Here is a 16,493-nt window from a genome sequence, read left to right on the forward strand (position 1 = left end):
TTCTTTCTTTGATATATGAATAGAACGTGAGAGTTACGAGATAGTCGATACAAAATGTTAAAAGAATAGTAACACATCGCAATCATTAACATCTTTTTGTTGATTAATCATGATGTTCTTAGTTTGAATTTTTTGTGTACCAAACGCTGCATACCACTGAGGGCACGCTAGAGATTTGCAACCATAATACCGTAATGAACACGTTTTCATTTGTGGTGTTAATTAAGAAAAACTAAGCTTTATAATAATTTTCTCAAAAACAAAAACTAAGCTTTGTAAATCAAACCTTTTTATGTGGCCAATGATAAATGAAGATTGAATCTTTTCAATGGAGAAGAGAAACACCTAGTCAACTCTTGTAACTACTCAACAAAGTCTTTGTTGCTTCAGCTCTCTCTCTCTAATTAACACGTCTTCATGTATGCTGTCTCCTTTGAAAAAGTTTTGATCTAATAAACTTGCAATATGTATCACAATTAACCAAAAAGTTGCTTAGTCAACCTGCATGTTTGCGAATTTCTTTTTTCTTTTCTAAGTGGCTATGTCATGGCGTCCGTGGAATTATCACCTATTCTCCACAAAAAAAGGCATTTGGTGTTGTGTTTTTAATTAGTGAGTTAGACTTGTATTATATGATTTCAATCAAAATAGTAACATTGTCATAGACTCATATGTTGTATACAAGTGCGTATATTTGCATATCTATATAGCATGCATGAGTTCAAACATAATAATGATAATGATATGTACATCTGCAAACTAACATGTGGATAGGCGCTTGTGAGATATTATTATTTCTTACACTAGTGCAACGTTTCATACTCATTCATATCCTTACCTTGTAAATATTATTTTATTTTTGTATCGTTCGGACATAATTATTTGTCCCTTTTGCTTTTTCCCATATTTTCTTTGGCATTTGTTATGATTTTAGTTGTTAAAAATGCACGTGAAAAATAAGAAATTTAATTTAATATTATAAGAAATGAATCATTTGTAAAAAATATGTAAATGTAAATCTTTTTAAATTAAGCTGCCACCAATATTTGATTATGAGGAAAATAACTGAAAATGTTTAAATCATAGATTCATTGAAGTAGCTTTTAAGAAGAAAGAAAATAATAAATATGTATATCAGTTAGCAATTAATTTCTTAACGGGCTAGTATATTTTCTTTTTTAAATTATACCTTGTATTATGTGGTCTTGTAAACATGGAAAGTATCCAATTTATTATTTTTAGCAGTCAAAATTTGCAAATATAAATAGGATCTGAGTTACACTTTTAAATGTTCAAACAAATTTTAATCATCAAACAAACCGAAATTTGTAAGATCCGGGAAAATATTTGGTATTTAATATCTACAATTGGAAACCATTCTTCCCATTCCACTAATGAATATTTATAAAGAATAAAATAAGAAACCAGAAAGTGGTGGATTGTTCAAAATCTAATTGATTAAATCAGTCAAGTCAACGATGAGAATATATTTAGTAAACAAATATTTTAGTCGAAATTCATTTTGAAAAGGATGGTTTCCAATAAGTTGATACATATTTGATTTGTTTCCATTATGACCAGCCTGAGCGAACACAAAAACACTTTATAACGTAGAAAAAGGACGAAAAAAAACGCCAACACTGTCGACTGAGACTGACCCAAAAGCCAATTGCTTCACGGGTCATGACCATGATTTGTGAGGAGACATCGCCAAAGAAATTTTTAATTTTGCTTTTATTTTATAGTTAATGAACAAATCACAAAATTCAGACAGCTCAAATTATACTAACAAAAAAAACAATCAAACTAATTAATTAGCTACTCATTTGTAATATTTCTCCCAAAACTGTTTTACAAACTGACAATACAATATTACAAAACTTCTCAACATTATAAAGAAAAAAAAACAGAAAAATTAATCAAAACTGTGACTTACACAGAGCCGTGCCTTATGTGTTACTAGAAATGCATTTGCTTCATGCCTCACCAAAAAATAGATATTTTAGGGGCCCCAAGTTTTTGTTTAGGGTATTGGTAATATAAGTTTAGCATGATGTTATTTTCGCTTGAATTCATACTAGGATTTTAATCACAATTCACATAGATATAGGACCTTAAACAACGAATACATGTCAAATCTTGTGTATGGAAAGCGACTGAAGAGAATCTTAATGATTTTATTGTGACTTAAGTTAGATAGGAAAGTTTCGTTAAAAAAAAATTAAATAGAAAAATCATTTTATAATAGTATTGAACTGCTAATTAGTTATTTTAGTTAGAGTATTTGTACTCTCTACACATAACTTCCCTTATATTTGCACTCTATACTCTATTTCCCTTCAATTTTTTTCCCCCCATCACTACCATTTTCCCCCAATTCAATGGTATCCCACTTTTTTCAGTATATTGAACTAATTTGCTCTTTTAGTTACTAGTTTTATAAAATACATCCAAAATATATTGATACTATTGAATGGCCTAACTATCATATACTTATACGAAATTATTTTCTTATAAATGTTGATTATGGAAATTTGGCAAAATAATTTTTTGAATATAAGAAAACATATTATGTCTTAGTCCTTTTTACTGTTTTGTTTAAATAATGTTTTGTATTAAAAAAAATTACAAAAAAATTCTTTTGTTTTCAGTAATTTTATATTTAAAAATATGTATTACAATTTCCAAAGTTGAAATGGAAACCTTTATTTCCAAATTTTAAATGAAACATTTATTTTTAAATTTGCCTTAGGCCTCAATATGCCTTGGCACGGCACTGGACTTACACCAGCAATATTCGCAACCAATGTTTTTTTTTCTCCTTGGTACAAATATCACACAACTAAAAGTTCCGATATCAAAGAATCATCAAGATCATTGAATATGGAACCAATCTCTTTCATTTTAGAAGAGTAGCTCTCTCCACCTATGTTGCTGTTATCGAATAGCATAAGATCGTCGAAGAAATTACTCTCCGATGATTGAATAGGAGACATGGACTGATCGAAGATGGAAATGTCCTCCAATGTTTCAGTGAAATAGTTGTCCGGAAATGTAATGTCCAATGGAAATGAATTATAAACTTCGTCTAGGTGACAGCTTATGGGTTCCGGTTCAATAAACTCTTGCTTAACCGGTTTGACCGGTTCATCAACCGGCTCGGGTATATGGTAGTTCAGAACTGATGTTGGAGAAGATAGATGATGATGAGAGTCTTCCACTGATTCTGATGTTGAATAAACAGATACGTTGCTCTCCCGGTCCGGTTCTGGTTCCGGTTTTGGTGGTACGGTGAAGTTGGTAAGAGCATCAGGGCCACGAAGCCTGATTGCTGCGTTGTCGTAGACGACAGCAGCTTCCTCCGCCGTTGAGAAAGTACCAAGCCAGATCCTCCGGCGTTGCACTGGATCACGAATCTCCGCCGCGTATTTTCCCCACGGTCGACGTCTCACGCCGCGGAACTTCTTCTGGTTTTGGTCGGCGCCGGAAACAGAGACCATTTGGGGAGGAGAGTCAACGGCGGCCAGAGCCGAGACTTCGCCGGAGGAGGAGGAGCTCGGTTCAACTCTGATCTCGTTAATCAATCTTTTGACACGTCTCCTAGGGAACATAAACTCCTCCTCATCGTCGCTTGATGAATCAGTGGCGTCACCATCCATCACGCACACCCGAACCAACCTGGCCGAGTCACGACCAGTACTGTTCTTCCTCTTGTTCTCCTCCACTGGCAACTTTTTAGTGTACTTCTTGATCACTTTCTTGTGCTCTGTGTACTTGACTGGTCTGAAGTCCATATATTCATCCATCATCATCACTCGGCTCTCACCTAACTTATATTTTCTTGCTTTTCAAGATTCTGTTTGGAGGAAAAACTGAGATTCTGATTTTGATTTTGTGAAAAGTTTGAAGGATTCTAGTTAATTAGAGAGAGAGAGAGAGAGAGAGGGAGAGAGAGAGAGAATGCAGAAAAAGTAGGCAAGTTTAAAGTGAAAGATTCAGAATTCACTCTCTTTTAGTCCTCTTTTATAGGATCTTTAGCCATAATATATGTAAAAAAAAATATTTTTAAAATATATTTGTTTCTGTTCGTATAGATTTTACTTCCTCTATTATCAAAATTATTTTAAGGAAAATGGTAACAAATTATTTATTAAGATCTTCTCATTAATTTACAGTGAGGACTGACGTTGCAGACAACCTGGGACTTGGTGCCATTTATTTATTTTCAAGTTTTTTTTTAAGAAAGGTTTTACCATTTATTTTTCCACACTAGCTCCCGCCAATAGCTTAATCTTCGTATTTTCGTTTTTCAATCCACTGGAACCTCTACATTATTGCAATATTTTTCAATTATTGAATTTCGTAACAGCTAAATGCAATTATATATAGTCAGTCCATGCACTAAAAACGTGATTTTAGGAGTTATTCCACATGTTATTATGGTCCTTGTAGTTTAGTATCAGTTTGGTAGAGCGTCCTGAGGGTGCGTGAGAGAAACTAAGGACGATTACGTTATGAAAGATCCAAAGTGGGAAGAGAGACGACATGAGGAATCTTTGGATTGACAAAGACAAACCCCGAGGTTTAGTGCAGTGTTCTTGGCCACTGTCCTCCATGGAGCCAAGTACTACTGACCAATCCACATATATTTTTTTTTTTGGGCAAACTGGATACTTTTAAATAAATAAAAACTCAGGAACAGACAGTGTTTATGGCCTCAGGCCCATGATGAAATTAGCAAGACAAGATATATTTTTATCCTTCTATTTAGATACATATATGCAATATATAAACCTCATCTTATTGTAATTGGTTATTATATAGTAATTTGTACAAAGTAATTGGTTATGCGTATGTAATACTAGTGTGCGTGATTGAAATTTACACGTACTAGCTATTCATTCAAAAAAATTTTAGACGTACTAGCTAGTAAAGAATTACTCAAATCTAATAAAAATATATGCATAATATATGAACATGTCCAATTTACAGGTCATAACAAAGAATCCAAATGAAAGAGGCTTGGTTAAACTAAAACCAAGGACAAATATCCATTCTAAAAAGAAGGGCAACCCTTCAAAGTAGCAAAACGTTGAAAGCTTTATCACCATTAGAAATATATCATATACTATTTCTTTGATGTACGTTGGTCATGGTGTATAGCTTTAAACTAAAGAGGTTATAAGCTCGAATTTTGATGGACAAGTAAAGACTAGAGAAGGCAACCGCTTGAGCAATTATTTCTCATAAACAAGTTTAAGATAACATTAAAAATTACCATAACGTGTGAGTTTCGAGTTTCCCCAAGTTAATGTATGTCTTGTAGCAGAAGCTACATGGTCGCAACTCGTGAGTACTACTTAAGTCATTCTCGTGGACAGTCTTAGTTCACAAGCAAGAAATGTTGGTCTTATTTGTGAAAGTGTATTTATAGTTTAAATATCTATCGTATTAGAGATCGAGATTTTTTCCAAATTGTGGACAATAAAATTGTTACAGCGAATCAAAAGTATTTTTTCCGGCTATTCCTATAAGTAATTTTATTTGACAAACGTATTCCTAAGAATCTGAGTCAAAATTTTGAATATGTTTTGAGTGGTACTACATAGTGATAACGCTAATACTTCTATCTCTTTAGCAAAGATAGATTTCACAAAAATAAATATTTTGTCTTTTCTATGAAAAAGAATTAAATTTTAAAAAGATTAATTGATTTTATTAAATTATTATTGGTTAAAAGATATTAAAAACTAAAAATTGCTGAAAACAATAGATTTATTATAGTAACTTAATGTGTTTTTTAATATACGTGAAAACTATATAAAGTCTATTTGTGAAACGGAGGGAGAGTATGTTTGTTTTAGCTGGAAAACCCACAAGCAGGGACAATCAATGGCGAAAATGGCCTTCTTTTGTGCCATAATTAAAACATGCAACAAAGCCAATGAAAACAACTTGTTCAAATTATTTTGATGTAGAAACTTTTAATATTTTTGATTTGAGTCGATTTTGTTAAACGACGTTGAAAACGGATGAATTTGAAAACATGTTATCCCTTAAACCAAGCTGTCAAATGAAGCCAACTGAAGGCCATTAATGAACCGCATTAACATTGTACTAACATTAATGAATATAATTAATGCCATTACTGAGTAGATGCCAACAATATCGCGATTCCCTGATTCATTAAAGACAAAACTGGAGACTGATGATCGAAGATTGCCTCTACACTCAGTCTATAAGCAAGTTCTATCTTCATTCTCAACATTTTTTTTTATAAATCTAATTGAATAATGAATGGAACCTCGCATTCACCATGCTCTCTTGTGCACGAACTCTCCATCCCGTAAATAAAAATATTATTTTGCTAAGTTATGGAGACTTTGAAGATAGATTTGTAGTTAGTCGAATCACTGACACGTGTAGTTGTAATTGTTATATACTACTTTGCATACGTCTTCAGGCTTTTGCATGTTCGGATATTAAACAATGGTTAAAGCCCTCGGTCGTTAGCTAGATTTGAAGAAAAAGTTTTGGTGATTCTTAGAAAATACTATAGAATGGTCCATGCTCGAAGTGGTCGTGTAGTGGTTACTTGTGTTGCACCCGGTGTTATTAGTCTGCCGTTTTTTCTTGGAAACTGATATTTTGATTTCTGTAATATTCCGTGTTTGTAGCATGAAGCGCATTGCGGTTAGTGGGTTAATATAATTTGATGTCTTAGTGGAATTAGATGTGAATAATTCTTAAATTTATGGGATATTTTAAGATAATCATATGCAAAAGCTTCAAAATTTGAGTTTTCGAAATCAACAATGCATGTGCTTCGGCCGTAACTTGAAGCACTATACTATACATGCACTACCGTGTTCAATGTCCGAAAAGAAAAACTACTGCCCATGTCCTTTTTTTTTTACAACAAAAGGCTAAGAAACTAATAGGATCCCTGATCCGAGAGCCACCTCGGGAGGACTGAATCAACATAAATTATGGCAGATGGCGAAATCCTAACACCTCGTGCTAACTTGTCCGCCAGAGTATTTTGTGCTCTTGAAATATGTTGGATAGAGAAGTTGAGGAAAAAATCCTTTCATCGCAGAAACTCCTCCATATGTGTAGTGAACGCCGACCATTCTGTTGGTGTAGACACCATCGTCTCCAATGGAGAGCAGTCAGTTGCAAACACCACCTCTATAACTTGTAGGGTTTTCATGCACTCCATCGCCCATATCAAAGCTTCACATTCAGCATGTAAAAGTGATAGACTCCTGCGAATAGACATTGCACCCATCATAGTATCAGTGGATTCATTTTTCCTATAAACCCACCCTTGTCCCGTGTAAAGATCATGTTCCTGCTCCATCAATATAACACCTGTTGATGTCAAGTGGCAGAGCTTTTTCTATAATATCTATAGTTCCACGCTTTATAGTCGCATCTTTCTGAGCTTCAGCCCACAGAACACCTTCTATCTCTGAAGTCCTAAGAATGTCAAGAGGAGTTCTTGTCTGATTATTAAAAACCTTAGCATTTCGGTTCTTCCAAATATACCATAGTATCCACGGGAAATAACTCAAATCTGGTTCTTTGGGTAACCGCCAGAAAAGATAGTCCATATTTATGAAAAGAGACTGGGTGGAAAAAACCCCCGGACATGAAGGAATATTAGATAAAGCCCAAGTTTGTAATGCCAACGGGCACTCAAACAACACATGATTAATGGATTCTTCCTCATTCCCACATACTTGACACTGAATATCACATCTTATTCTTCGGTAACGAAGATTCTTGGTTACCGGTAAACTACCCGATAATACCGGTAATCCTTTTTTCATATGAGAAATGTATGGATCCCAACATTTATTTTTTACTTGACTTAAATACTTAATCAAATATATTTTACCTCTGGAAGTAATCAACTAATTAATAATTATTATTTATATTTATTTGGTTTAAATTGTTTTACATTACATCATTCTTGTTTCATGATGTGTATATTTTACAATTCATTTATTATGGTAATTTCATTATAATTTGACGATTGTTTGCTAATGTTTTTTGTTTTGCCCATATTTTTATCAAATAAGTTTTTGGTTGATATTGTATCTCTTACCTTTGTTATATTAATTTCTCACTTATAACTTTACATCTACATTGTATTTATATATTTCAGTGAACATATATAAATAATAAAAATGTTTACAATCACTTATATTATAGTTTTATCTCTTTGATAAAATTAATGTATATAAAAATTTGGATATATTTTTATTGGTATTTAACTATATTTTAAAAAACTATATTTTCATAAACATTTTAAAATCTTGAAGAAGAGCTGGAATCATTTCATCAGATAAAATCAATTAATGCACCCATTGCCTCAGCTTTGACAGCATTGAAAGCCATTTTCAGATATACAAATAAAAGGGGAAAGAAATTAAAAATTAAGATTAAGGTTTAAGAATACTTTGATTCTAGAAAAAACCATATACACTATTAAAAGAAAATCTTTTGTTTGCACTGTGCACAAATTTTATATATTTTTTTAAAAACAATTGTTTTTATATCTTTTGGAATTTAAATAACGATTGGAGTTTTATAAAGACATTTGTATTGTAATCTATATGATGTTTTTATTCATACTTATCTGATAAAAATTGCTCAATATTTACTTAGACTATTCAATAGTTTTTCAATAATGTCTGTGTTAAGGTGTTTCAAATATTAAACATACAATGACAGCTTGAATTTTTTTGTTGTAATTTTTTTAATTCGTGATCTAAAATTTCACCAGAAGACATTGTAATCCAAATATTCCAACTTCATCAGTATTTCAAACATGAAACATCAACCGGTTTCTGTTTTTTCAATAATGCCGTGTTGAGGTGTCTTCTTGTAGCTTGCTATGTATCTTTAAAGCATGCCAGTTGGACTTTTGTTTAGTGCTTATTGGATTCTTTTAAGGCTAAACCAATAAGGCCGAGGCCAACAATTTTTTATCATTTGTATTTTATTATTACTTTATATATATTGTTATACTTTTCGTTTTGTTAAACTAAATTGTATGTGAAAAGATTTCATAATTTATCCGGAAAAGTAAAAGGTAATCACGTGAAATTAAAAAAAAATATAGCAATGTTTTTTATAATCGTAATTTTAATATATTACTTGGTAAATATTACTAGATATACAATAAACAATCTCCTTAGTGTGGCCTATAATAAACAGTTTCGAAAAAGACTGATCTTGAAAAGGATGAACGGAATTTTAGATCATGAATTTAAGAAATCACAAAGAAAAAATTCAAGCTGTCATTGTATGTTTAATATTTGAAACACCTCAACACAGACATTATTGAAAAAATATTGAAAACTCTAAGTATGAATTAATAGTAAATATAAGACGAGTTTGTGATCTTCATGTACATTTATGTATTTATTCGTGTGATATGGTATATTTTCATGTTTTTTTTGTATTCAAAATATATAGGTTGAATATCCGTGTAATACTCCTCGCCTCCTTTTTCAGAAAGGCGTGATACTTACTATAAAATATCGAATTAAACCGAATAATACCGAATAATAAAAATTATTAAAATCTTAAAAATTCAAAAGACAATAAATGCAAAATAAAAACACTTTTAAACGCGATCAAAAGCTTCCTCTCTTGTGAACTCTATCTCAAATCTACATCAAGAAATACATATTAAACAAAAGAGAAGCAAAAATAAAGATGAAATAAGCATGATTCGAAACCAAAGGCACAAAATTATCAAATACTGTAGTTCCTCTAAGACCGAACAAAGATGACTTTCGATCTACAATAAGTTAAAATACACATCATGATTCAAAGTTTTCCACCCGAAAATGTACAAGATAATCTTTAAACTGATCCATATTCATAGATCTGGTAAAGATTATCTACAAAACAATAGCAAAATGGTGAAAGAGCAATATATACCTTGACATCTTTTGGGTTTGTGTGGTTGGAATGTTTCAGACAATAGCTCAAACAGTTTTATATGTGCTTGAAACCTAAAGCAAAACCCTAACCCAGATAATGGACCATTTCATTAGTTTTAATAGATATTATTTATTGGCTTTAGATTTTGTCAATCGTGCACAAAAACAAGATATTCAAGAAACAAGATTTGCTTATCAGTGATGAGCATGGTAATACGGATTACATGAGGAGGATTTCTTTCAAAGAGTTTATGCACGTCAAGATCAAATAAATAACACTACTGATATTTTAAAAGATTTCCCAGCGACTGTGACAACAACAATGAATGACGGACGACTTTGGAGAGGCCATGTATGGGGGCAACGTTGCCTCTCCAAAGTTTTAAGTTTGGTGGACAACGTCGTCTCTTTTCCATGGCAGGATTTGGTATAAAAGCGTCCATACGCTCTCTAAATTTCTTACTATATGCAATCATCGCTGGCTTATGCTTTTCGCTTGTCTTCTTTATAAGCTTTGGTTTGCCTGCCACAAAAAATTTCACTTGCAAATTCCATTTGTGATCCAGACACTGTTTTTGTAAAACCCTACCAAAAAAATACAGTAAACATCAACCAAAGTGAATTCATATTTTTGTATGGAAAATAATCATACAAACAAACTTACACATTCTTCAAGTAAATTGTAGGGAAAACAATAACAGGCACATCTTTGAGGATCCAGCACTATGAAACTCTTGCCATTGGGTCCCCACGAGATGAATGAGTTCGTTGCAGGATCATTTTTTTTTTTGAACAACTGATTAATATTAAGACTTAAAAAGAAAGACAAAAGAGTTTAAGCCCTAATGGGCAGGCCCAGAACCATTACAAAAAGAAACTGAAGAGGCCTTAAGGGCCTTTTTTGCTAATTCATCTGCAGCAATGTTCTGAGAACGATCGACGTGCAGGAAGGAGATAGAATGAAAGTGAGATGAGAGATTCTTGATGTCCTGGAGAACGCCATAGATCTCTTTGATCTGACTATCTGATGAGATTGCTCTTATGAGCGTTGCGCAATCGGAGTAAACCGAGATTGAAGTTAACCCTAACCGTAGAGCCTCTGAGATTCCCTGTCGAAGAGCAAGCGATTCGGCCATGAGGGGGGGAAGCCACCTCCTTAATGATCAGAGACCCTGTGATCGGCTCGATTGAGCGGTTCTCTGTCAGGATCCACGCAATACCAGCTTGATTCGATGAATCTTTCCACGCTGCGTCCACGAAAACCGACGGGGTCGATTGGAGATTGGGACCTTGTCGCCGGGTTGAATTTCTTGGTAAGCTTCTTTTGCTTGTTGGAGATTGGGACCTTGTCGCCGGGTTGAATTTCTTCGTTGCAGGATCATCTACCACTGAATATATATGTTTGAAGAGTTCAATGACATCCCATTACGGTACTCTTGCCATTGGCGCTTTCGGTCTAAAATTTAAAAGACAAAACATAATACAAACTCATTAAGACCATGGATAAGAACCCAACCAGCATCAAATTCCAATATAGGTTGCTTACCATTATTTAGTTTTAACCGCAACTCATTATCTTGTTTCAACCTTGCCACAAAGGGTTCGCATATCTTTTCTAAACGTTCGGGTTGACCTCTCACAAAATCATCATTTGCATATTCCACTTGTGATCCAGAGACAGTCATTGTAAAACCGTACACAACAATAACAACAACAAACTTCATGCTTATTTGAAAATATGATGATAAGGAAAAAGAAAGAGACTTACATAAGTTACAAATCTCTCCATGCATAGAGCTCCAGAGTGGAAAAGAAAGGATTCGGTATATTCTAGGGGAAGAGGTCTCTGCAGTATGAGACTGTTGCCGTTGGGATCCCCCACGAGATCATTGAATCTGTTGAAGGATCATTCACAATCGCATATGTTTTTTTCACAAAATCAAAGACCCTGTGTTTAAGGTCTCTGAGTTGGACGCGATCAAAAGCTTCTTCTCTTGTAAACGCCATCTTAAACCAAAGAGAAGCAAAGCAAAATCAAAGATCAAATAAGCATGATTCGAAACCAAAGCCACAAAACTCTCAAATACTATAGTTCCTCTAAGACTGAAACAAAGATGACTTTCGATCTACCATAAGACAAAATACACAGCATGATTCAAAGTTCCTCACTTGAAAATGTGCAAAACAATCTTAAATTGATTCATATCATATATCTGGTAGAGAAAATCTACAAAACAATAGCAAAAAGTGATAGAGCAACATACAATCTTAAATTGATTCCTATCATATATCTGGTAGAGAAAATCTACATAACAATAGCAAAATAGTGATAGAGCAACAATATTTACCTTGGGATGTTTTGTGTTTGTGTGGTTGAAATGTTTCATACAATATCTCAAACAGTTTTATATGTGCTTGAAAGTTGAAACTTAAACCCTATATCCTAACCTATATAATGGGCCCATATGATTATTTTAATATATTTTTTTGACATGATTATTTTAATATTTTATGGGCTTCTCTTAACACTCTTTTTTTTTTTTTGCTAAAAGGACTGTCATACTTTTTGTTTTTTGAACACAGACTGTCATACTATCAAGATAAAAACACTGTCATACTTCCAAATTGATAAAAATTGTATAAAAAAAAGAGAAATGCAACTAGGAAAAAGAAATGCACAAAGGCGTTCGAATAAAAAGCTCTCCGGAGCCTCCGAAAAACAAAGTGGAAACTAAGATATCCATCATAGTCTTCGCCAAGGTGGAGCTTGCACTTGGTATTATAACATTCAAGAAAACTATTCGTCTTGCTTAACCCTGCGTCATGCTATAGTCAAAGACATGAGAAAAGATGATACTTGTGAGAGTGAAACTCCCCAGCTTAAGTCTGACAAAGCAGCAACCCTGTATCATTGTCGGAGACTAGATCCTTATATTTTTTCTTGTATGTTTTATTATAAATTGCTTATACTTTGGTTCACACCTCTAAGCTGAATCATTGGGCTATTTAATCCGTGTGACACTATGCATTTAATAAAGGAGGGGCTTCTACATCTATTTGATTATCTTCCGGATCCAAAACCTTGAGCTGTTTGAACCATTTCTTCTGCTTCGGTTGCTCTGCACTTATTGCAATGGCGACATCGTTGGGGAAGAGATCACATTTGACAAAAGCGTGCACCACCGTCATTACCAGGACACCTATCACCGTCAGCGTTGCTGCTCCCGACAGTAAAACCGACAGTATCTGAGTTGCTACTCCGGTGACTTCCCCTGAGTATTTTATCGTCGCGGTGGCCACGGCCGTCATCGGAAACGTGTAAGCCCACCAAGCTAGCGAGAATCTAACATGTCACAATATAGATATATCAGATAACATCTAATTTATTTGATCTCTAGACTCTTCTAATCAGTTAGAGAAGTATCTTACTTGAATCCACGGAAAAAGTTAATCCGAACAACCTGAAACAAGAACCACAAGTAGTGAAGTTGTTAACATTTCTTGTGAGGCAAGCAACTTTGCTCTGTTCTCACTGTTATCATTTCTTGTGACGCAAGAAACTTTGCTCTATTCTCACTATGACTACATGTGTTAAATTAAATATAGAAAATTACCAGAGAGAAGCACAAGAACAAGGAGGCGAAGTAAGCTAGACGCGAACCGAGATCAAAAGAGGCAGAGATCTTGGTCCAAGCCATGGAAGCGACGGCGGGTGCAGCCACAAATAGAAAGAAAACAGGATGAAGCTCTTTAGGTAAGGTTTCGTTCGTGGGAAGTCTCTGATACAGAGTCACAAACAAGACCATATAATAAGCCAACCCTATGGAGAAGAAAAACATCGGTCCTTCTTTCAACCCCATCGATGCTCCAAGAAGTGCTCCAACGAAGTTACCAACAATAGAAAGGTGATTTGTAGGGTTAGCAACTTTGGAGAGGCGTCGTTGTCCACCAGACATCCACTGTCCGTAAATCTTCATTTCAAGAAACAAGATTGGAGCCATAAGGAAGTACCAAAGTATAGAGGGAAGGCTCGAGGTGATGGAATGTGGGATCCCAAGTGCCAAGAAGAGGACTGATATGAGAGGTGCGAAGAAGAAGTTGACTCTGATTGGATGTCTGAACTCGCGGCGGACCGCCTCGAAGAAGAAGATGGTTTTGAAGAGGTAAGTGATGGAGACGGCGATGAGGAGGACGAGAGAGATCCACCAGAGCACGTGGTTGACCACTTGCGTCACGTGCAAGAACTTTTCGGCGTCTGTGGTTGCTAAGGTCTTCCACATGATGGCGTGACTGCTTACTCCAAGACACATCCCGTACGATGTGATTGGGAACCGAAGAAGAAACGGCCACGTTTTGTCATCAGGGAGAACTATCTTCTCCTTCTCCTGTTCTTTCATATATTTGTTAAGACACCATTAATTCAAGTAACTAAAAAGCAAGAATAACAACAAAATTCCATAAAAACATACTAACTAAATTTTTTTAATACCTAATTTTTTTCCTACCTAGTTTAATACTTAAAACTAATTATTTTATTCATATTCATACATTTATTTTTAAAACTGTGATATTTTTAATATTTAAACTATGTTTTTTAATCAAAAATATTAATACCTTGAGAGTATCAAGTTCAGGGCCTTGAAGAGCGTCGAAGAATCTATCAGCGGTTAAAGATTCAGTGATCTCTTTATCCTCCTGCAATGATCTGTCGATTGGTTTTCCACGTAAATTCGAGATCTGACGTTCGAGCTTCCCTGACATGGTCCTGAACAGGTCAAACCTCTTGTCATGGGAGTTTCTAGAAGCTTCTTGGCCAAGAAACAGGGAACCTCTAGGCATAGACTTGGAGTGAAACGTCATCCTTCTCCCTCCCATTCGTTTCTCTAGTCGTGTGAACTCTCCATGACTCGATTGACGTTGTTTGTCTAATAGATCTGAGGTTGCCAGAGAATCTGAAGGACTAGCCGATCTTGGATTATTCATAATATCTCTGGTTTAGTACATCAAAATTACAGAAACACACATATAAATTAAATAAAAAACGTCACATTGAAGATACACACTGCTATCTAATTGGATCATGTATATAACATATAAACCATATATACTTACAGAAAATGAAGAGAGAAGTGATGGAAACAGACAAGATGTAGATCTGATCACTACAAAGCACAGGAGTAATAATGTTTATGTGTGGGCACTGGGCAGTGGGTAGTGGCTGCTATATATGTCAAGTCAACTAAGTCCACCGAAAGACCAGAATGTTCTCTACTGTTTAAGTTTTTGAGCTGTCTAAAGAAATATAAAAGTTTTATGTCTTTGTATTTTTTGTTTTATTCAAGCAGTTGTGTTCTGACCAGCAAGGCTTTGTCTGCATTCACTTTTAATTTATTTTATTGGTTCTGTACAACCAAACGGATCTCTCGGTCTCATCAACCGGTGATTTTTATCTGAAATGTGGCCCAAGCTATTTGCTAAAAGAAACTATTAATGCAAAAATATAACAACGGTAAGAGTAGATTATGATGATAAAAATATGCAAATAATTAGGTTAAGAAATTGAAAAGGAGTATTAAAGATAATGTTCCTTGACTCACAAGTCAACACAATAAAACAAAAAAATACGGCTTGGCCTTTTCAGTCTCGTCTGTGCACTACTTAAGATAATAGACTTGGTTGTTGTATACTTTTACTGGGCCTACTGATTCGAAATGTTAATTGAAGTTAAATGGGCTGACCCGTTCCTTTAAAAGTCCATTAGCTGATAATCCGACGGCTAAAAACAATCCCATCTAACGATTAGCAAAGAAAGTTGTGCATACATTTTGAGTATGAAAGAGAATGCATCACAAGTCTCTTCCTCCCTCCATTTTCAGGTAAAGAGCAATTAAAGATCATCCCTTCTTTATTACAAAAAAGTATCTGAATGTACAAAAAAAGACAGGTTTTGTCTTTTTGACTTTTCGTTTGCCTAAATCCCTTTTATCTTCCGGTCGGAAAAAGCGAGGAAGTAACCGGGATATCTACTGTTTTCCGGTGGAGGCACGCCTGAGAAGAAACAGAGCCGCCGACGTTAAGAGGTTGTTTAATTAGCTGTCTTCTTGGTTTGCATTGTTAATGAAAAGTTCCTTCCTTGATGACCCATCCTTATTTTTGCTTATGGTTTCACGGCTCAGAGACCATGGTGATGGAAGAAGATTCAGACTTTACAGACCTAAACAGTGAGGGCATTCTCAAAACCCTAGAGCAGATTGAGGAAAAGGTTTCATCTTTTCTCAATCTTTCGCCTCAGTTTAATCACATGGTAGAGTCGCTAAAGAAGAAGGAAGAGCGGCTTAGAGTAGTTGAGTCTAGGGAGAAGGAAGTTGCTTTGTGTAGTGATTTCACGTTCAGTTTGACTTATCTAGCTCATTTTATCTTCGTTTATCCTAAGTGATTATGTGTTTGTTTGTTTTGCAGAAAGTAAAAGACACAGGTGATTTAGAGTTCCCAAGGCTGTTAACGAAGCACTTGGTACATCTCGTGGAAACA

At 34.6% G+C, this 16,493-nt stretch overlaps 2 protein-coding genes across 3 annotated transcripts; both read right to left on the minus strand.

Annotated features, from left to right (window-relative positions):
- Positions 1 to 532: 532 nt before the first annotated feature.
- LOC103834359 (ethylene-responsive transcription factor CRF4) lies at positions 533 to 10,736 on the minus strand. 2 transcript variants are annotated; one of them, XR_004456455.1, is made up of 2 exons: positions 2,783 to 10,736; positions 533 to 1,932 (listed from the first exon to the last, which is right to left on the minus strand). XR_004456455.1 is itself a non-coding variant. In XM_033288138.1 (2 exons), exon 2 carries the CDS (start codon positions 3,810 to 3,812, stop codon positions 2,835 to 2,837), a length of 978 nt encoding a protein of 325 aa, XP_033144029.1. In that variant the 5' UTR covers positions 3,813 to 10,547; positions 10,627 to 10,736; the 3' UTR covers positions 533 to 2,834. The 2 variants fall into 2 exon arrangements, 1 of the variants encoding a protein (XP_033144029.1); XM_033288138.1 differs by having other exon boundaries at positions 533 to 10,547; positions 10,627 to 10,736.
- Positions 10,737 to 12,493: 1,757 nt separating this feature from the next.
- Positions 12,494 to 15,236, minus strand: LOC103834360 (S-type anion channel SLAH2). The gene is made up of 5 exons (XM_009110427.3): positions 15,075 to 15,236; positions 14,577 to 14,952; positions 13,577 to 14,347; positions 13,392 to 13,423; positions 12,494 to 13,305 (listed from the first exon to the last, which is right to left on the minus strand). The coding sequence occupies exons 2-5, from the start codon at positions 14,943 to 14,945 to the stop codon at positions 12,984 to 12,986; spliced, it is 1,494 nt and encodes a 497-aa protein (XP_009108675.2). The 5' UTR covers positions 14,946 to 14,952; positions 15,075 to 15,236; the 3' UTR covers positions 12,494 to 12,983.
- Positions 15,237 to 16,493: the final 1,257 nt, after the last annotated feature.

This window comes from Brassica rapa, chromosome A03, assembly GCF_000309985.2.
Source record: "Brassica rapa cultivar Chiifu-401-42 chromosome A03, CAAS_Brap_v3.01, whole genome shotgun sequence".
In the NCBI taxonomy this organism is placed as follows: Eukaryota; Viridiplantae; Streptophyta; class Magnoliopsida; order Brassicales; family Brassicaceae; genus Brassica; species Brassica rapa.